The 22,856-nt window shown below is 35.2% G+C and overlaps 2 protein-coding genes and 1 pseudogene across 2 annotated transcripts; 2 read left to right on the top strand and 1 right to left on the bottom strand.

The window, feature by feature from the left end:
• Positions 1-135: 135 nt before the first annotated feature.
• On the bottom strand, positions 136-7,530 carry LOC105109165 (lysophospholipid acyltransferase LPEAT2). Its single transcript, XM_011003775.1, has 14 exons — positions 6,853-7,530; positions 6,266-6,446; positions 6,028-6,087; positions 5,544-5,707; positions 5,380-5,443; positions 5,201-5,269; positions 4,897-4,992; positions 4,229-4,273; positions 3,345-3,415; positions 2,539-2,605; positions 2,104-2,154; positions 1,004-1,114; positions 862-909; positions 136-654 (listed from the first exon to the last, which is right to left on the bottom strand). Exons 1-14 carry the CDS (start codon positions 7,308-7,310, stop codon positions 487-489), a joined length of 1,653 nt encoding a protein of 550 aa, XP_011002077.1. The 5' UTR covers positions 7,311-7,530; the 3' UTR covers positions 136-486.
• A 4,925-nt stretch (positions 7,531-12,455) lies between these two features.
• On the top strand, positions 12,456-17,446 carry LOC105109164 (xylem serine proteinase 1-like). Its single transcript, XM_011003774.1, has 11 exons — positions 12,456-12,860; positions 12,967-13,061; positions 13,198-13,295; positions 13,398-13,541; positions 13,655-13,760; positions 13,948-14,461; positions 14,554-14,648; positions 15,994-16,218; positions 16,299-16,407; positions 16,501-16,714; positions 16,799-17,446. Exons 1-11 carry the CDS (start codon positions 12,762-12,764, stop codon positions 17,338-17,340), a joined length of 2,241 nt encoding a protein of 746 aa, XP_011002076.1. The 5' UTR covers positions 12,456-12,761; the 3' UTR covers positions 17,341-17,446.
• A 3,072-nt stretch (positions 17,447-20,518) lies between these two features.
• Positions 20,519-22,620, top strand: LOC105109199 (subtilisin-like protease; annotated as a pseudogene).
• Positions 22,621-22,856: the final 236 nt, after the last annotated feature.

Raw genomic sequence — 22,856 nt, 5'->3', positions numbered from 1 at the left:
TTGAAAAAATTTGAGCACTCCCCCGGTCTATTTCAATTCCTTTTTTCTTTTTGTGAGAACGTCCAAAATTCTTTCGAACGATCAGTCATGGATGATAGATGCCTTAGTTATTACTACATCATCTTGACCAAATCATTTTATTTCAAACGTACATCTATTGCTATGAAAGTTGACCGACCATCTCAATTTGGATGAATTTCAGTTTGCTAGCTTTTAACAAGGAAAAAAAATGCAAATGCTTTCATTTCTCTGCCGCTGGTAGACAGAACAAAGTTCAAGAACCAAGTAAAAGACAACAGAGGAACCTTTCTGGCTAGTCAAAACTCTCGTAGACAAAGCATACAGCGGCAAGGTTAAAAACAGTCCCTGCCTCTCTCACCCCTTCTAACCCTGAAATCCTCTTCAGAACAAAACCAAGCCATCAAGAGGGTATGAATTCAGCACACAATATGAGACTGCCCAACACGAAGCCTGAAACACATGCTGTCATACAATCTCCAGGATCCTGTGACCACCTAGTGATGAGTCCTTGTGTACCAAACAAGGTGCAAAAAGTGCAATCAGCAAAGGATTCCGTCTTAGACAAGAAATAAAACTATCCTTGCTAACAAGCCCATCACCATCGGTATCAAATACATTGAAGAGCTCATGGATCTGCGGGTAAACAGGGAATACACGTTTATTTATGAAAAACTTTTCTTTCTTTTTGGTTAGAGAACAAATAAAGACAAATTGGATGGAAGAAATTATGCAAATCAAATTGAACAAGTCTCTTCGCAAAAATTTGACTGCAGCTGCCATAATAATCCCACAAAAAGGAATTCATTTACAACAAATTAGACAGATCAGCTAACTGTTTACCTCATCCTCATCCAAGTTTGGGATTGCTAGTCTTATTGTATCTCCCAACTGATCAAACCACAACAGAAACCAAGAATGTGAGCAAGGATTCTCCCGAATGAAAGATAAGTAAATTGACAAGTGAAGGGAAGGATTAATATACTTCTTGCTCTGAAATTAGACCATGTCCTCCAGAGTCACATTCAGTAAAAGCTAGTTCACAGGCTTGCCGGAATAGTGGTTGCTTCATGACATGTGCTGATCCATACAAAAACTGCAAGGAACAAATTATATGATCTTGTAAAGCCAGCTGCATATCATGAGACTGAATCAAAACATAGTTTCACACAATCCCTTCAGCCAAAAATTGTTGGCGAACAGTTACCATAGTATCAATGATTGCAGTCATTCCTGGCAATGGAAATCCTTGTAGAAGTCTAAAAAAAGTGTTCCTTTTCCATTTGAGTAAAGCACATATATGTTGTAGGCCCATAGCACAAACATTTTCTTATTCGTTTAAGCGCAATGTGTTATCTGCTAAATATCCATTAAGTTTGCTCTTGCATCAAATGGAGCTCCAATTAGTACAGAAATAATTCAAAAAAACTAAAATATAAAAGTAGTGGATCAATACATTTGAAAATTTGAACCACTTTTACATTGACTTTGCTCTTGCAGAGTATTTGGAAATCCAATAAATATAAGAAATTCTGGAAAAGAAGGATAAAGAAAGGAGCAGATAATTATCTTTAGACCCTTTTTTCACTGGGTTAAACAGCAGCCAAAAGCTGTCAGTTTGCACCATTTTTACATTGAGTTCACAGCTGCCAAAATACAGGCTACATTGTTTTGCATCTTTTGTGACAACCCAAAATTTTGCACCACCAAAATGGAGTAAAACTCCGGTGAGTCTAGTGGACGAAGTTAAGAGCATTTAAGGATCCATCAGAAGCAAGTGGTTGAGCACTTTAATCTTGGTCTTAAGATCATGAATTGCCAAATATCTGTAAATAAAACTTCATAGATCTCTAAGTTCAGTGAGAGATAAGAAGATCGGGTTTCCATTTTCCCAATGTGCCATAGATTCTTTTGTGCCAGAAAAGTTAGCAAGCAGTCACTGATATGGGCACACAACTAGTAGCTGCTCAGGTCTCTATGATCGCAAATTGTTTACAATACCCATTCTAATGATAATTGAACTTATTAACTCAAGCAGGTGAACTGCATTCATGGCAAGGATGAAACAAATAAGGGCAAATTTACCTGCTTGAATGTAATTGATCCGTTCTTCTCTACGTCAAGGAACCCAAATAACTGCAATCAAACAAAACTCACTTATTACTCAAGAAAGTGCAAAATCATGTGCGTGAGAATAGTTTAAAAATCATGATCTGCAGCCTGTTCAATTATAAATTACATACGTCAAACTTCATATAATAAGAGTTCAAAAAAATTTCATAGAGCACAAGTGATTATCCCTGTTTCTTGTCAATGATTAAATGATATAGCCTTGCTGCTTTGGTCAATTTCCATTCCACAGTACAATAATAATCTTCAATTTGTTTACCCTTAACACAACCCAGTGAAGAGAGACAAACTAGAAAGCCATGAGCAAGAACATTAATTCTAATATTGTTAGATCACAATCTTTTTTATTTGAGTGCCCTACACAAAAATCTACTTTTCAGGATAACCAACCTCTTCTGAAAGTGTACAAGTCCTCACTCTCAAAGCCCTCAAAAAGTCATGGAATTTAACACGACCACTGTAGAAAGAAAGAGTAAGAGCATAAGCATTTGCTATCACAGCAAGAAAAAACAGGACTTCAATGATCACAGTCACGAATGAGAGTTTCAGTGTTTTCAATTAAAACTTCAGATGCATAGTCAAACCATTACAATGTTAAGCATAGCAGTCAGCAACAAAGAAGAAGAATAAACCATATTTTATGGACAACATAAAAGAATAAACCCAAAGTTATGGACGGCATAACATGGAAGCATGTTCCCACAGTAACTTGCAGACTTGCTGTACAACTAGAATTGAGAGACAGATGAGAAGAGAAGCCTACTAACAATGCGTGGAAGGAGGGCAAGCAATCATATATAAAATCAAATAAACATCATATTCATCCTTATAAAGAAAAATGAAAATAGTAATCACCACAAGATTACTTAACAGCTCAGAGAGCTAGTATGGCAAATCAAACACAGGAAAGTGGGAAGCCACAATTCAAACACTGCACCAAATTATCTAACAATACAGTTTGCAGCATTCAGTTTTGTCACTGAGTTCAAGAGGTGCAAAAATTCCACCCGGGGGTGCTAGCCAGGGAATTGAGTAGTCTGAGTAGTTGAATGCTAAAGGGTGGAACTGTCATCAAATTCTTCATCCCATGATCCCACTTTAGTGATCCATATCTAGAAGTAGCCTCTAAATTCAAGTATCCTTCAATCAAAAGCTAAATCATGCAATAAATTCCTCAGTTCAGAAAGCTTCAATACCTGGCATCTGGATTCATAGACAGAAACTTGTCCAGAAAGTCCACAGCTTCCAAACTGCTTACATGAAACAACTGAAAAAACAAAATAACCAAATCAGTAAAAATACGGTAAGATAAGCTGTGAATATGAAATAAGAATGATGCAAAGCCCTTTTTTCAAAAAACTACAGGACTTAGTTTTTTACTTGTGCATTGCAGAAAACACATGCTCTGGCAACTCAACGGGTTTAAGAAAATGCTACATTAGAATGAAGCAAAGATGTGCAAATGCTATGTAGTTCAAATTGCAGAAACTCATGTTACCAAAAACATGGCCAAGCACAATTTATCTGAATAATTCGTGAGCTACATTCAGAGTAAAGAGCAGCAACTGATTTGTCTCGATCTCTCAAACTCACACACAATCACCCAAGAAACATGAGTTAGCTTTTATACTACAATCCCAACCATGAAATATGAGGATCAATTTTCATTCTTCTTTCTTTTTCCCCAGCAATCTTCAGGAAAATCCGTCCTGCATTGTCAATTACTTCAAAACTACAGGTAAGAGCAATATCTGAAAATGATTTTGCTACTGTGTTATTTCTATGAAAGCACCCATCCTCACTGGAAACCCCAACTAGAGGAGAGAAAGGGTCTTTGGTATCAAAACCACATGTGACTTTACCAGCTTATCAGACAAGCACCCACAGGTGTCTTGCTACAGTTAGAAGGAAGAAAATTCAAAATTAGAACACGAGCATTTTCACATAACCAAAGACAAAAGGCAAAAACACCCAGAGAAAAATAATCCATTCCTTCATCTAGATCAGATAAATAATTCTGGTCCAATTTTCTTAATTATCAAGAAACTCAAATTAAAAGTATTTGAATCAAAATACTTACTGATTCCACCTTAGCCATTTCAACCATATAACTTGAGGGCTTCTCCTGTAAAACAATGTCACGAGAAAAATGAAATATCAGCATGAATTCCACTACCTTTTAGTTCCTCTGACAACAATGTCAACTTCTTATTGTATTAAACAAATTAATCAGACTAATACACATTGATATGTAAAGCTCCATCATGCAATAACTATGCTAGCAAGATGCGGCAAACACATTATATACACACGAGAAACATAGAGCCAGTTTGATGTAATACTTGTTTTTACACCAAACAGCAAAGACATGGTTGCCAATAAATGAGGAAAATGTCCAGTTGAGCTCAAGAGTAGCAAAGGATTTGAGATGTCAAGTCCCTTAGTGTCAGGAACTCAAGAAAAGGCCACACTGGATCAACACCAATATTTCTTTCTAATTTGTTTCATGTCTAATCATCACATAAAGAAGTTATGACTTATTAGGTGTAAGCTTAGAGCTCCAGACTTAAAAGCAGTGTGAGTTGTTAAGTCCTGGAAACACAAAGCAAACCAGGTATTCTTAAGTCAACCTTGTATCATTACTCTTTCATGCTCATTCCCTAAACACACCAATCAAATACTTCACAATGTGGTGTGAACCATAAGCAAGATAAATTTGAGAGGCAGATGCTGATAGAGATGTTATACCTGCTTCGACTCGGATGCTTTCATGAGAAGCATCACGTCACCGTAAGAGTGATGCGTTTGCACAACATTGAGAGCAGATGCAATAGCATGGCTAGTCTGTATAGATTCATATTCATCAATGTATCAGTATTAGCAAACATCAAAGGAATACAGATGCAAACAGAAAAATAAAAAACAATACAGGTCCATAACGAGCAGCAGTATACTGAGCATTTGCACATAAAGAAAAAGAAATGGGAATTAAAAAAGAAAAAGTCCTATCAATCAAAGAACTGAAAGTAAACGAATTAAATCAACTACTTACCCTCTTGGCAAAAAGAGCAGGATTTTCTTTGCAATTGTCAAGGGGTGAAACAACGGGTAGATATTCTACCTGTTCAATTTAAAATGAATCATTACAATTATTTGAATGTATAAGAGCTTAAGGTCACTGTATTACATGGTAACCCAGGATCATATTTGACAGGTAACAATAAAGCATACCTCCATAAAATTGTGAAACTGTGTAAACATTTTAAACATAAGCATCCCCAAAGAAATATCCCCCCTAACAAAAACAGAAAACATGGTAAGTAAGGTTGACCAAACACCATTAGAGACAGGCTAGACAGTCAATAAGGAATTTCCATGTATGAAGAAAGTCATACCAAGATTGATCAAAGTGAACATGGGGATAGCGGACAATTATGGGTTGAATTGCATAACCAGGGATGAACGCTCCAAGTTGGAATGAAATAAGAACCTTTCCATTAGTAGTCGTTCCCTCAGGAAACAAAAGTACTCGAGGAAACTTATCACATGAAGCTTTTCTCTGTATTCAGATCTTGAAAGCACATTTCTGTATCAAATAGCTTATAAATTGATAAAATTATTTAGATTTATTTTGCAAACTACACATAATATGCCTGCTGGATTTCCCAATTTTATAGACTTGTTAGGTTTTCAAGATCTACTGGGACTACTACTGAAACAACACAGTGACAAGTTTAAGACATCCAGACGGAAAAGAGCATTCACAAAGTAGGTGCATTTCCATGAATCTGAGCATTAGATAATTAATGTTATTCACTAACCACTAATATTATTAAATAAATGAAGCATAAACTAGTAAACATTATAGAAACTTTCTACCTTCACTTCATTAACAGCATGCTTCCTTGATGATGGCAAAAACCTATTTACATATATCACCTGTGAACACAGCAAAACAAGAAAAGTGTCAATTAAAAGCCATTATTTATTTACTCTTTTCTTCTTCTTCTTCTTCTTCTTCTTCTTCTTTTTTTTTTTTTTTTTTTTGGGGGGGGGGGGGGGGGAGTTAAGAAACCCAGTCAATTGCACCTAATGTCATGGTATGCAATAAGATTACCTGCATTGCTCTAATAATAGTTCCAACAAAGGGCATAGAATCGTGTGACTCGGCCGCAACAATTGTAGGGAAGAATTCAAAAAAATAAAAAATTGGATCAATATATGATACATGATTAGACACAACGATTGGTGCAATTTCTCTTGGAGCAAGCTTTCCTTTTCTTTTAATCCAATGATAACTGCAACACCAACCAAACCAAAAAACAAATAACATCAATTACCTTCAATCGAGAATTGCATAAATGTCAATTCTTTAAGAATATAAAATCCCCATTGTTTCCTACAACTAATGCCCACAATATTAATAATCAAAACCCCATCAAGCACATAAAAAATCAATTCTTTTTTCCAACAACTAAGCAGACCAGAAAGTTTCAAACTTCTACAAAAAAACAGGTCATTAATTATATATTTAAAAAAAAAGTAAAAATTAATTCAACATACCCCTCCAAAAAAAAAAAAAACCTCAACCCCCATCAACTAAATAATCATAAACTCAAAACAACAAACCCTAATAAATCGCGAGCGCACAAAAAAAATCCTTTAAGCAATCAAACAGACCCTAAAATGAGAAATTTAACATACCCAAAAGAGAATAAAATACAGCGAGCACAACCCCTAGTGACCCACATTAACCTAGACCTCCATTTGGGCATAGGATTATGCATATCCTTCCATCCTTCCAATGCAATTTTTGTTGCAACATACCCTATAGCCAAACAAACCCCAAAAAGCACCAATCTTGCAATTGCAATCGGCAAACAAATCACAATCTTAATCAATTCATATAATCCCTCAATATAAGGCGTATCATTTTTAAACGGGTCCAGGGTTGATGGTGCGGGTACGGATAATCCATCTGAGCCGAGGAATTCAAATGGGTTGCGAGAAGAAGTATTGGGGTTAGTGCTAGGGTTGTGGTTGTAGTTGTGGTTGTTAGATTGTTGAATGGAGAAGTCAGGGTCAGGAACGGAGAGGATTAGATGTGGAGAATCAGAAAGTTGTGAGGAGAGGAGAGGGGATTCAAGATCATGGTTTGCCATTGTTGACGGGTGGTGAGGTGAGGTGAGTGGTTTGAATGGAAAGAATTTTTTGGTTATTTTTTTTTATTTTTTTTGCTAATTGGAGGTGGAAGGGAGGAGTGACGGAGAGGTGGATGGATTGTTTAATTTTATTTGTTTGGTTTCTTAGAAAGTGAACGAGTGAAGGGGTTTTTTTAATTTTTTAATGTTATCTCCCACGACGTCCTCTTGTGGCTCTTTCTCTTTCTTTTCCTTCTCATTTCTTGCAAACCCGAAAACACTTTAGAGTTAGTTTGACAGTATAATAGTTGTTGCTGAGTATTTTTTTATTTATAAATACATTAACATAATGTATTTTTTTATATTAATATATTAAATTATTTAAAATAAAAAATTATTTTTTGCAAAAACATTTTGTCGCCACGTAGACAAACAGTGCATTAGCAAGTGGCCTTTTAAATGATAAGTAAAGCTATTGTATTGAAATATTAATTTAATATTTTTTCACATAAAAATAACTTAAAAACATTTCAAAAAATAAATTAGAATACAAAAAGAAACACTAAACGCTGCATAGCCATCGATTTTCTACCAAAGTAAAATAACATTGCCAATTAAATGGGATTTTATCCGATCCAAACAAATGGGACAAAGACATGAGTTGCCGAAGAATTGAAGCAGACAGTAAATCTGGTTATCTTCTTAGCTCTGGTTTGAGATCGTGGCTAAAATGAAAATTGGTTAAAAATAAAAATTGATATAAAATTAAATTTTTATGGGTTTTTTATCATTTTGATATTGAAAATAATTTTTTTAAAAATAACAAAATTATTTTCATATATTTTTTAGTAAAAAATATTTTAAAAATTATTATTATTATTATTATTATTATACTACAAACATCGTCTAAATGGAATGGTTGAGATTTTGTCAGCTTAAACCCAATATATTATTGTAAACTTTGCAAAGGTAACCCTACTCTTCTCTTTTTCACTGTGTGTGTTTTATGTGTTTCCAAGTATAATAACAATTATTTTTAGAATATTTTTTTGTTTAGAAATATATTTAAATATTTTTTTATTTTTTAAAAATTATTTTTATTATCAACCGATCATTTAAAAACATAAAAAAATTAAGCAAAAAAGTTTATTTTAAGCAAAATAAATCAAGTTATTGGAACAGTATCTAAAAATGGCTTATTTTGGAGTTTAATTAAGGTCGTTATCTAAAATATTTTTTTATTTGGAGTTATAATAAAATAATAATTTTTTTATTTTTTAAAATTTATTTTTATATCACATGCTAAACAAATTTGAATGATAATTTTCTTGTAGATTCAAATCCAACCCAGGGATCTCTAAACTCAGCCAACTTTCTCCAGATTCAATGGTGGCGAGCAGTGTTTTGCGTATGAAAAAACTTAATCCTTCGCCATCATGTGGAAGCCATATCTCAGTCATTCGAAGCATACCTTCATTTACGGATCTAGATTTACAAGATTCCTCGGTACTGGTCCTGCATGTTCTGCTCCAGTACTCTGAAATATATAATATTACACTAATGGCCTGAGATTCTCAGATGACAGTGATATATGTATCATAAACAGCCTGCCACATCCACCTGGTTCGCACCCAGAGTAAGCATAGTCTTATTTCCCCTGTTCCTCTGGAGGTTTTGACATCAATGGAAGAGAGTGGTCGCAATGATTCAGATCTCAGCCCCCATGATGTCCATCATTGCCGCTGCTCGTTGCTGTCCAAAAAGAAAAGGCAGAAGATCAGTTTTCAAATGAAAAAAATATATATTTAAAATAAAAAACTAAAAAAAGACTAAAAACCTATAAGTTTTAAGGATAAAATTATAAATGCTAGTCTTAATATGGGATTAGGGATTCATTTTAGTTTTTTCAATCAAGGTTAAACCTTTCAATTCCAAATCCCTTTTCTTTGCCTAGTTTTACCCACTCCTGGGACCATCAATTGGTTAAGCTTTTCAAGTAAATCAAGTTTATTCTTTAATTTTATTTTCTTTTAAGGTTATTTCAAGTTTATTCCTTGATCTTAATATTATCGAAAGCATATTTTTATTTTTATTATTTTTTAAACAGACGTTGAAAATTATAAAATAGATGCTGAGAACATATTTTTGAGTTTTTCAGGAGGATATCAACTAAAAAAAACAGCAAAAAATCACAAAATAAAGTGAAAACAACCAAAATACATTAAAAACATATATATTTTAGTTTCTTACTTTTTTTATTTTTTAAATAAAAATTAAATTATAATAAATACCACTCATAAAAAAACAAAAAGTAGCTGCAAACAGCTCAAAACCCAAAACATAAAATATCACCCAAGAAAATCAAAACTATGTTTTTTAAAAAATACAACTAAAAAGAAAAGGCCAAATTGACTTGCCTCCTATTTTGACTCCGCTCACACTATACACCAAAATCTCTCTCTGCGTTAGTTAATGGCTTCCCTAGAACCCTTTCTCTCAGTACCCTTTTCTTCTCTTTCAAATCCGAGCCTCGTCATCTACCCCTATCAATAACTGATTTTGGAGTGTTTAGAATGGGAGGTGTGTTTTTTTTTTATATTAGTATATTAAAATAATTTAAAAATATAAAAAATATTTTTTTTAAATCTAAATTTTTAACTGATATTTATTTAGATGGTATTTGATAATAGGATACTATTACTTTTTAAAATGTTTTTCTTTCTAAAGCTTATTAAAATAATATTTTTTATTTTTTTAAAATTATTTTTAATATTAATATATTATAATAATATAAAAACATCAAAAACATAATAATTTTTTAAAAAAATTATTTAAATTTCTTTAAAATACTTTCAAAAATTATTGCAAAACACTGCTTGCTAGCTGCTACATTCCAAGCGAGGTTTTCACTTCATGGTCCACAACCAGTGCACAAACTACAGTCCATGTGCGGTCCAACCAACCCTGCCCAAAAGGTGAGTACTTGGGATCCCTAAGCCCGATGGGCCTCATATTTGGATTACTCTCTGTGTGACTGAAACGGAAATCAAAAGCCTAGTCAGAGAGCAGGGGTTTCTTGCAGGTTTGATCAAGAAAAGGGAAGAAGGTGGGCGATGTTGGGGGTTTGCCTCTTTTTCTTGTTGTTGAGGTCTGGGAGTTTTCAGGGGAGAGGGAAGGTGGTGGTGATGGCGGCTTGAAGCAGTAGATGTCGTGGAGTGTTGAAGAGGCTGTGGAGGACAAGATGAGCCGCGCGAGGGAGACAGGTGGCAGAGATGTGTGAGGAGCAGCATGGAGAGTAGGGTTTCCTGGTTTGTTTATTAGTAGGGTTTAGGTTAATTTAAAATAATAATAATAATAATAATTTTTAAAATTTTTTAAATATAATTATATCAAAATTATTAAAAAATATATCAATTTAATATTGTTTAAAATAAAAATGATACTGGCAAAGGAAAATGGTCCAGAGGTTATTTAAACTCTCTAATCATTTTTTTTCAGCAGTAAACATTTTTTCTTCCATAAAATTTCTCTCTTCTTTTATTATCATGCAATGAAAAATTATTATTATTATTATTATTATTATATTCAATGCGAGCTGTAATAAATTTTTGAATTAGAAAGATAAATAGTAATCAATAAAAAGTACACGCATTCCTTATTTATAACTATTTTTATTTTTAAATTTCATCACATCTTTTTCAGACATATCTTTTACATTTGATACATATTAAATATCAAAAAATTTTAATCATCATACCTTTAAAGTTATATAAAAAACCACAAAGAGAAATCAAACATTAGCTGTACACAAGTGTGTAACTAAAATTAAAATTATAAAATCTTACCCCGTAAACCTAATTTTTTAAAATATTAAAATAATATTTTTCCAGCTAATTTTTTTCAAATAGTTAATTGGTTGAAAACCAAACTAGATTGACTTAGATTTTTAAGAGGTCAGATCAAATTATTTATTTATTTATTTATTCAGCTTGAATGAGCATATCTTAGATCAGGTAGTTTAAATTTTATAACTAATTAAAATTAAAAATATCTTTATATGACTTGCGCTTCATAAGTTGGTGCAGCACCTACTGTATTTAAGTATTTTTTTCGCCGACTTATACAAAACCTCATTACTTTATAGTTAAGCATAATATATATATATATGATCAGCACGGAAAGAAAAAAAAAGATTTTAATTATAAAATTACAAATGTTAGTCTTAATATGGGATTAGGAATTGATTTTAGTTTTTTCAATCAAGGTTAAACCTTTCAATTTCAAATCCCTTTTCTTTGCTTAGTTTGACCTACTCCCGAGACCAACACTCGGTTAAGCTTTTCAAGAAAATCAAGTTTATCCTTTAATTTTATTCTGTTTATATAAGGTTATTTCAAGTACCTTTTTCTCTCTTTAAGTTCAAGTTCGTATTTGTTTAAATCAAAGACCAAATCTTGGTTATGAATCTAAGCATCAACTTCTTTCAGTCCTGGGCCTAGCCTGATGGGGATGTCTTTCTAAAGATAAACTAAAGCCTTTTGCATTGCTGCAAGAAAAAAAAAACTAAGGGCCATCCCAATTAAACTGTCTCTTAAGGAAACTTTAAGCCAATATCCTAAATTCTATTCTCAAATGTTGAAAAAGTTTGAATTGCTTGAATTGGAATTCAAGGAGGGTCTTGATGTTGTTGGCACTTTGTTTTCAAGCAACTTCTCCTAATTTGACAATGATCTTTTAAGGTTATATATCATTTATGTCCGAAGATTTCTAGTTTTAAAAATCATCTGTCGTTTCCACCGTGCCAAATAGATGGTGTGGCAGAAGCAGGTTAACCAAGACACTAGCTTACTGGAGTGTAAGAAAGTTTATGGATAATACCATCCCTCAGCTGATGTGCGGCCATTTGAGATGTTATGCCTCGCATCGACGAATCAGGATGGCAATCAATGCTACAATTTGATTTCTTCCTTAATAATATTTATTGTAATCTGTGTATTTTAATCAAATCCCGAAATACAGGCAATTTTAATTTATTTAGGCCAGGAATCCTATTAGGTAACTATATTTTTTTTAATTTACTTTCCATGTGTAGCAGTATTAGGGTTTCTTCATTTTCTAATATAGGAACTCTCTTATGTACGGTTCTGAGGGTTTTGGGGATTGATAGCATACAAAAAGGAAAAGGAAATGGTGGACAAAGTCCCTCCAAAAGAAGCAATCCCAAACTGAGCTACCTATGACATTGATTGACGATAGAATAAGAGCACCATAATTTTGTTTTCTTTCTTTTAAGGTTTCCCAACCTAGTACCTCGTCAAACAGAACTGAATAAGTACACGTTTCTGGTTCTTATCATCTTTAAAGCTTGTTTCGAGTGCTGCTATTGATACACTAAATTACAAGTCCTGAAGAGAGGCCGTAGTTGAGGATAAGATTTGCACCAAGACCTTAATTAATCCTCCCAGCAACAGCATGTCAAGGAAGAAATTGATTATTCCTTCCATTCTTCTTTCAAATTTTCTAATCTTCATCTTGCTAGGTTTTTCTGCTGCAACTGAAGATGAACAGAAGGTTTAGATTTATCTCCTGCATAATAGCCATCTCTATATATGTTTCCACTTTCTAACGTGTGATTCATCTTCCAGTGCAATAATTCTGAATCTTGTTAAATGAACAGGAATTCTTTATTGTTTATCTTGGAGATGAACCGGTGATCAATAATGTCTCTGCGGTGCAGACACATATTGATGTTCTGTCGTCCATCAAGAGAAGGTAAGTCCACTTTCTAGCTCCCTTCAAACTGCTCACTCTTGATTGTGCAGTAAATACATGGCCTTAATTGTCTGATATTCGATTTGAGGGTGGAACAGCCATACCTCCAGATGATTATTCTTTTTATGTGAAACAGTGATCTGGAAGCTAAGGAGTCCATCATATATAGCTACACAAAGATCTTCAATGCATTTGCTGCAAAGCTATCTAAAGAGGAAGCCAGAAAGCTGGCACGTATGTATAACGGTCCATTCGTGTATGTTTCCTTGGTAATATTATAGATTCCAGTCTTGGATTTTGATCCAGTTTATTCCTGGTGTGAATATTAATGTTCAGTACTGGACGAAGTTCTTTCCGTGTTTCCAAATCGGTATCACAAACTCCACACAACCAAATCATGGGATTTTATTGGGCTTCCTATCACTGCAAAAAGAAACCTGAAAATGGAGAGGAACATAGTTGTGGGTCTACTGGATACAGGTTTTTGAATTTTCTTGATGACTGAAGTAACTTCTGTTTAAGTTTCTTTTCACAACTGCAAAACAATTATTACTATATAAAACAAAAACTCCGTTTCTTGGTGTGTATACCAGGGATCACTCCGCAGTCTGAGAGCTTTAAGGATGATGGTTTTGGCCCTCCACCTAGAAAATGGAGAGGCACTTGCGGTCACTATGCTAATTTCTCAGGATGCAACAAGTAAATTTCTGTATTGTAAATAAAACAGAATTGTTTTTCCCCCCCTCCCACACCGATATTAATTTTTAGAATTCGTTTCGGCACTTCTTTCAATCTTTGATGATCACTAGTTGATAGGAGTTGCATTGGTTTAATCTCTGAGTTCTTTCTTTCTTGTTTTTTCCCCACCTCATCTCGGATCTTAAAGCAAGCTTGTAGGAGCTAGATACTTCAAGCTCGACGGCAATCCGGATCCCAGTGACATCTTATCTCCAGTAGATGTGGATGGCCATGGGACACACACATCATCCACACTAGCAGGAAACCTAGTTCCAGATGCCAGCCCATTTGGGCTAGCAAGAGGGACTGCTCGTGGTGCAGTGCCAGACGCTAGGGTAGCCATGTATAAAGTGTGTTGGGTCAGCTCTGGCTGCTCAGATATGGACCTACTTGCTGCATTTGAAGCTGCTATACATGATGGTGTTGATGTTATATCAATATCCATTGGTGGAATGAGCGCTGATTATGCATCAAATGCAATAGCCATAGGTGCATTCCATGCCATGAAGAACGGAATTATCACAGTGGCCTCAGGTGGAAATGATGGACCATCTTCAAGTTCCGTGGCGAACCATGCGCCATGGCTCTTGACCGTTGCAGCTAGTGGCATTGACAGGGAGTTCAGGAGCAAAGTTGAGTTAGGCAATGGGAAGATTGTCTCGGTAATGTTCAGCATCCCAGAATACTAAATTCAGATTTGAATATATTTCAGACAACAGAATATAATGATGTTTTTGCATTTAATGTGACTTAGGGTATTGGAGTGAACACATTTGAACCAAAACAAAAATTATATCCAATTGTCAGTGGGGCAGATGCTGGTTACTCTAGAAGCGATGATGGTGCAAGGTACTGTTTGAAAAAAAAATAAATGCTACCTGCCTAGTTCACGTAGCCACTTTATTCTATATAAATATAACATTGTAAATTAATAGCTATTAGAATAAATAGCATGTGTATGTACATTGCATAGAATAGTATTAAATTAAATAAGCACAAAATTAAATTCTTTGATGTATAGATACAAAATTGTAGAACTATCTTGAGCATAAAATCACCAAACTACGTATAATTATACTTATGCAATGAAATATATACCAAATGTTTATATTGTATCTACTTGTTGATGAATTTTGGATGAAATAACAAAATTAAAAGCAATATTGTCAAGAATTAAAAAATTATCTTTAAGGCTACAAACAATTTGTATGCAACCAATTAATCTCCTAGAATTACAACGACATCCCCAGAAACTTCAAAAACAGACTAAAATTCCAAAGTTCTATTATAGACAGTAAGTAGGAAAGGAAAATTGAAGCAATGAAAAAGCTGTAGGTAGCAGAATGGTTTTGCTATGATGTTTAGTAGATACATATACGTACCCCCTATAGCACCTATTTATACAAGAATTTATTTATTTATTTATTTTTTTTTTTGGGGGGGGGGGCCGGGGATGATATATGAATTAATTCTGTTTTTTTATGAATTTTTTTGATGTATGGATTGATTCTGTTAAATAGTATTTAGTTTCACTATTTTAGATCTTTAAATACTTGCCATAAAATACAAATAAAACATAACATTTTCCTTTATAAAAAAGGGGGAAGTTTAGGTAGTGGAAATACAAATAAAACCTAACATTTTCCTTTTTTTTTAAATAAAAGTTTATGTCATGGAAGTTAATTTTGATTAGATTAGTTACTTAATGAGCTGATAAAAAATAATTTTTTTGAGTTAAAAAATTATTTTACAATTAACATAAATTTAAGCTTGGTGCCCACATAGCCTAAAGTTGATCTCTAAAAGTTTTGTTGTTTTATAGGCCTAATTTTAACTTCTCAAGCCAACATTATCTAAGCCACATAAATCTTATTTTTTTGAAACGTGAGATTGAGGTTTGGCATTTGAAAATCTTTATCAATTAAAAGTTATTTGAAATTAAATTTTTTATTTACTCATAATTAATTTAAAATATGTTAATATTTTATGTTAAAATATTTATATTAAGGTCAATTTTCAATAAATACTTCAACAAATGTAAATGGATCGATCTCACATTTAGTTTAACCTCAAATAAATATCTCTGACCAACCGTTTTTTAAATCAATTTGCTACAGTTTCTGCTAGTTAGTTTGTCAAGCAATATGTATGCAGTGAAAGATTTTTTAGGTAATGGTTCTAAACTTCATCACAGGTTCTGTGCCGATGGCTCGTTGGACCCTAAGAAGGTGAAAGGGAAGCTTGTCTTGTGTGAGTTAGAAGTATGGGGTGCTGACTCTGTTGTTAAAGAAATTGGAGGAAAAGGCACTATTCTTGAGAGTGAGCAATATCTTGATGCTGCCCGCATTTTTATGGCACCAGCAACCGTCGTCAATGCCACCGTCAGCGACACAGTCAACAATTATATACATTCCACCAAGTAATTCGTATTCCTATTCTTAGTTCAATTCCCAGTTTCTGTTATATTGTTCTCAGGCTGACTAACTTCGATAAAAACAGATCTCCGTCGGCAGTGATATACAGAACCCAAGAAGTAAAAGTCCCTGCTCCTTTTATCGCTTCCTTTTCGTCTCGGGGTCCAAATCCAGGATCAGAACGCATTCTCAAGGTATATTATAAGGGGAAAAAAACTCAAACAAGATTGATTTCTATAAATACCTGACGCCTAAGCTTATTGTTTGATTAATTTTGAGTGACACAGCCCGACGTCGCAGCACCAGGAATTGACATTTTGGCATCATACACTCCCTTGAGGTCGCTCACCGGGCTGAAAGGTGATACACAGCACTCAAGATTCTCTCTTATGTCAGGGACTTCCATGGCTTGCCCTCATGTTGCTGGGGTAGCCGCCTATATAAAGTCATTCCATCCAAATTGGACCGCAGCAGCAATCAAATCCGCCATCCTGACAACAGGTAAAAATATATTCCTGCTTCAGTAGTTCCCAATTCAGTTATAATCAACTGTCCTGCTTACACTTCCATCCAATCTTTGTGAAGCAAAACCTATGAGCTCAAGAGTGAACAACGATGCAGAATTTGCCCACGGTGCTGGTCAAGTAAATCCTGAAAAAGCTAGAAACCCCGGCTTGGTCTATGACATGGATGAGATGTCTTACATTCAGTTCCTATGTCACGAAGGCTATAACAGATCCTCCTTAGCTGTTTTAGTTGGTTCAAAATCCGTAAATTGCTCCTCATTGCTTCCTGGAATTGGCTACGATGCTCTCAACTATCCGACTATGCAACTTAGTGTAAAAAAGAAGCAGGAACCGACCGTAGGTGTTTTTGTAAGGACAGTTACCAATGTAGGTCCTTCTCCTTCCATCTACAATGCAACCATCCGGGCTCCTAGAGGAGTGGATATCGTGGTGAAACCTATGAGCCTCTCCTTCTCTCGTTCCTCGCAGAAGCGAAGTTTTAAGGTTGTGATCAAGGCAAAACCGATGCCAAGTTCTCAAATGTTGTCAGGTTCACTCGTATGGAAAAGCAATCGTCACATTGTGAGGAGCCCTATCGTTATTTTTAAACCACTGGACTAATACTCAAACACAAATCTGATAATGGGAAAGAAGTACTCTGTTTTAAATACAACCATACGAGTTTGTGTTTGTGCTTGGTAAATTAAGTCAAGCTGATATATTTTGTGGATGATTGCCTTCGTATTTTGGTGTACATCCGATTCTAGATGAATTGCCAGTTCTTGGCGTGGCAATTAATGATAAGCTGAAAGTGATTAAGAAATTGCATTTACTCAGGAAGGCTGAAATGATTGCCTTAATTGTATAAAGGGATTAGGAAATGGATCTTGCTTAATTTCAACATTAGTGGAAGGGATTAGATTAAAGCAAGGACTACCCTCATCTTACAGAGCAGAGTTCAATGGAGAAGAAGACAGATTACTTCCTATATGAAAGAACAAAGGTTAACCGTTCCTAAAAAAAACCACAAAATTATTTTATTTGGAAAAATCAACAAGGCTTCGTGTTTCGAAGCCTTGAAATAAAGAAATATTTTGGTAAACAAGATAGTTGGCACCATACTCCAAATTAAGAACTCTCTGCATCTCTTGTCACGTTCCAGGCTGGCCCTTCTTAACAAAAGCCATTTTCATTCAACACAAACTATTTTTTTTTTTTTTCCAAATCTCAAGAGATAAAAACTAAGGGCATGATCTTCATAGAGCCTCAACTACGATATTTCGCAGATTTGGTTATATTTGATATGTTGTCCATTGCATGCGGATCACCTCATAGAGAGGAGAAGAGTGTTTTGCAAACGATCATAAAGAATTTAGCCATTAATTGTGGGTTTATGATGGGAGCTCTTTTGATGTTTTTTGGCATCATGGACTTCAAGAAGATCTTGGAACAAGCCAAATCCCCACAGCGACACGCCTCAGCTACGTTCTTTCTGGTAGTTTTCGCCTTTTATTTTGTCATTTTTGTGGTTTTTGCAATCATACAATGTGTAGATGCCATCAGATTTATCTTTACTTCTCACAAGATTTCACCCTTCGAAACTGCGGAACCAGAGACCGGGGCTCAACCCCAGCCTCGACCATGATTATCATGATTAAATCCTGCTTTCTCTAATCCCGCATGCTACATTGATTTTCTTCTCTATTCTTTGTACGAAAAGCATAGTTAAAGCTGCTCGTTTGTTGCTTAATTCTGTAGTTTGCTCATCAAAATAAGCAATGATTTAGGTTTAACTTGCCTGCAATGAGACTCTTCATGGAGAGATTGTCTCTTGTACAGTGGTTGTTTCCATAGGGGCAGCCTTGTCTCTTGCTTGTATTTGTTCTTCTTATTCTTTGTTCTTCTTCTTCTTCTTCTTTTTGTGTCTATATATTGCTCTTTTCACTAGCCAAAGGAGGAGTTTTGTCTGTGAACGTCAATCCACAAAGTTACAATATGATCATATATCCATTTAAAAGAGAATACTATAATCCGTCCTCAAAAAGTTTTCTTTGTTTCCAACGTGCACAAAGTATACATGTTTAGTATTGTCGTGGATTTTACCGTTGTGGTTTGAAAAAATTAAATTTATTGTACTTTCTTTAAATCTAATTTTTTTAATCATAATTTAAGATGAAAACAAGTTTAAATAATGAAAAACCAAACAATTTTTAAAATTATAATTAATCTAAAAATATCTCCACCCACACCATACCACAGTACCAGATACATCCGAAGTCAATCTCCCTCTTAGATAAATCAAAAGAAGGCTTGAAACACACAAGGAATGTCCATGAAAACAAAAGCTCGTGGCAAATAAAAAGCTCTGTTCTAAGTTGGCCAAACGCATCACCAACCGCACTCCACCAAGCATCAAGTCCTGGAGGGCATTATTGCAAGCTTCGATCGTGTCTTCTAAGAGATTTGTTTTTATCTCAGCTCTAATTATCTTTCTATTCCTTCGCTGTGTACTAAACTAACTTTAGTGTGAAAAGAAACCTATTTTTTTTTTATCAATTTAGCATGTCTGAACTTGATGCCATCCACTGTTTGCACATATAAGCATAAGGGTATATGTACATTGTTTTCCTGATGCCAAATCTAATAGATGTTGTTGATTCCTTAAGAACAACTTCCTGGTTGTTAAAAAGGTATATTTCCTCTCGTGATCATATGGCTTAAAGTCCAAACTTGTGGATTTCACCATGCTACGTACACCGAGAAATTGTAACCCAGGAGTTTCAACTCATGACTAAAAAGGGACTTGAAACGAACAACTATCAGCAATTGATCGAAAGCAAGAGAGGGTTTGGACTAGAATCTGAATCTGCCTCTGTTGCTTTAAGAAAAAACTAAAAAGAAACAAGCAAGGTGCTAGATTGATGTGATTTTTATAATTCAACACCATTGAACGAGGCATGAACTTCTTTTTTTAATCATGAGAGATGGAAGTCCATTATCTGTCCATTCACCATATCCTGGTTTCCATTTCTTAATCATTCATCTAAACCAGTTGACAGTCGATACAATTTTCTCAAGGATTCCATACTGAAGTTATCAAATTAATCATGCAAACGCTGATTAGGTCAGTCCCACAACCCATCTTTCTGTCGCTCGTGGAAACGTACACCAGCTCTGCCCAATCACTTCTGTTCTCTCCAATCCATTTGAAGGCGTGCGCTTTTGAAGGATAAAGGAAAAACCTCCAGATGGAGGCGGAATATAAAGATAACAAACAAATATAAAACACACAGGAGATGATCTAAATTCATAATCTTATTCTCTCTTAAAATAATGCTTAAGAAGTCTGACTCAAGGTTTACAAAACCTTAATTAAATCAGAAACTGTGTCTTAAATAAAAATATATATATATAAAGAAAATAATAATAAAATCCATAATAATGCATGAAATTCAAGGAAAATAATAAAATAATCTAAAACTAAGACCCAATGCGAGGTTTTTGATGTATATAGTACGTGTAGCACCAATGAAGCTTATATAAAAAAAAATATTCTCTATAAACTTCCATAAAAATTTAAGTCTGATTTAATAGTGAGATAAAAAATTAAAATTTTTTTAAATTATCTTTCTAGTATGTTTAAATATATTTTATTGGTTTATAAATATATCTGGCAGATTATTCATTTAATTTTTTTAGAATTGATTCTCATCTAGCTGTCTAGCCGTGAGAATTAATAAGAAGCTCATAATCATCTATTATCTAAGAGCCAACTACTCTAAAAAAAAACTAATAAATAACATTTACTCAGCTTCTCTGCACCTACGAAACAGTGACTTCTGGTTTCGCTGCCAAGCTCTCCACCAAACAAATTGAGGCCTTGAGCCAAGTCAATGGCTTTGTCTCTGCCAGAACTTATGAAATGATAACTCTCCATGCCACACACACCCTCAGTTTCTTGGACTACAGAGTGGAAAAGGACTCTGGAATGCTCAAAATCTGGCTTCAGATGTGATAGTGGCATTTTTTATGCTGAAATCTGGCCTGAACATGATAGCTTCCAAGACTCGGGCATGTCTGCAATACCCTCAAAATGGAAAGGCAAAAGCGAGAGCGGCACAAAATTCTCACCATTAAATTGCAACAAGAAGATTATTGGTGCAAGAGCCTTTCCCAAAGGGTACGGGGCTATTGTTGGAAGAATTAATGAAACAATTGATCATCGATCCTCTCGAGACACACAAGGCCGTGGAACACATACTGCAGCGACTGCTGCTGGAAACCTTGTAGACAAAGCAAGCTTTTATGGATTGGCGAATGGTTCAGCTGCTGGAATGAAGTATACGGCAAGAATCGCAGCCTACAAAGTTTGTTGGCTATCAGGTTGTAACCAACACTGATTTATTGGCTGCCATAGACCAAGCTGTTGCTGATGGAGTTGATGTGGTATCACTCTCTTTAGGGGGTTTATAGTGATAATTGTAAAATAAACATTTCATCCTAAAAGTTTAAGCTGTCACATCCAAAAGGGGTTTTTTGTTTCTTGCTCTACTGGTAATTCAGGCTGGTAATTCAGGCCCATCTATCTCCTCGGTTGCCAACAACGCACCATGGATCATGACAGTAGCTGCTAGCTACACTGACCGAAGGTTTCCAACAACTGTCAAGCTTGGAAATGGACAAACTTTTGAAGGTGCGTCTATATACTCAGGCAAATCAACAACACAATTACCACTAGAGTATGGAGGGACTGCAGGTGGCGAAGCAGCTAAGTATTGTATTAGTAGGTCACTGAAAAAAAAGTCGGTGAAAGGAAAAATTGTTGTTTGGGAGACGGGGGTGAATGGCAGAGCTCAAAAAGGAGAGCAAGTAAAATTCGCGGGAGCAGGATTTTAATCAACCCGGTAACTGGAGGTGGAGAGCTTTTCACAGAGACTCACATTCTGCGGCAAGTTCTTTAGGAGCGTCAGCAGGTATGGCTGTCAAAAAGTATGTGAACTCGGTTAAGAGGGAAACTGCTTCGATTGCCTTCAAAGGGACAATATATGGTGATCCTGCACCAATGGGCTGCATTTTCATCTAGAGGGCCTGGTTCAGTGGGATCAGAAGTGATGAAGCAGGACGTGACTGCACAAGGGGTGAACATTTTAGCAGCGTGGCCACCAATGACCAGCCCAACTCGACTTAAAAGTGACAAAAGAAGCGCATTGCTCAACATAATTTCAGGCACTTCAATGTCCTGCCCTCATGTTAGTGGCCTCGCCGCACCACTTAAAGTCAGTCCACAAAGAATGGTCCCCAGCAGCAATTAAATCAGCTATAAATGACAACAGCATGTGTCTTACAGACAACAGAAAATCTCCAATTGCAGATGTTGGATCCAGTGACTCTGCATCATCTACCTCTTTTTGCTTTTGGTTCGGGTCATGTTGACCCAGAGAGTGCTTCAGATCCAGGGTTGATGGATGATATTACCACGGAAGACTATGCGAGCTATTTGTGCAGCCAAAACTACACATCTTCTCAAATAACTCAAAGTGTCCAGGAGCACTGTAACTTGTCATGATGATAAAGTTCTCCAGCCTGGGGACTTGAACTCCCCTTCTTTCGCCCTGAATTTTGAAGGCAACGCACAAAATACCAGGGTGACATTCAAGAAAACCCTGACAAATGCCGGGTTCCCTTTGAGTACTTAGTAAAAGTGAAAGAACCCAACGGAGTATCAGTGATATTGAAGCCTCAGAGTTGAGTTTTGTAAAATTGGGACAGAAACTAAGCTATAATGTGACCTTTGTCGAGTCAGGAGGAAGAGATAGCGCAAGTAGTTCCTCTTTTGGATCTATTGTTTTGGTGTTAGGAAAATATAGTGTTAGAAGTCCCATTGCGGTAACCTGGCGGTAGTTTTGGTACATAGAATAAGAGTACTTTGTTTTAGGTGCAGACAGCAGACCAAGCAGAAATATTCCAGAGACTGAAAGTTCCTAATTCAAGTCCTATGTAATGCTAAAAATTAATTAATTAGGAAGCTTATTTTATATGATAAAAATAAAACAAAGATGCTTCGCAGCCAAAGAAATTTCCTAGTTTGTTAATACGAGAGCCTAAGTTAATCCCTCCTCTAAGAAATTAAAGTTGTC

The sequence above is a fragment of the Populus euphratica genome, unplaced genomic scaffold, assembly GCF_000495115.2.
Source record: "Populus euphratica unplaced genomic scaffold, PopEup_1.0 scaffold341.1, whole genome shotgun sequence".
NCBI lineage: Eukaryota > Viridiplantae > Streptophyta > Magnoliopsida > Malpighiales > Salicaceae > Populus > Populus euphratica.
The sequence above is the reverse complement of the archived record's forward strand: the minus strand, read 5'-3'. Positions and strand labels throughout refer to the sequence as shown.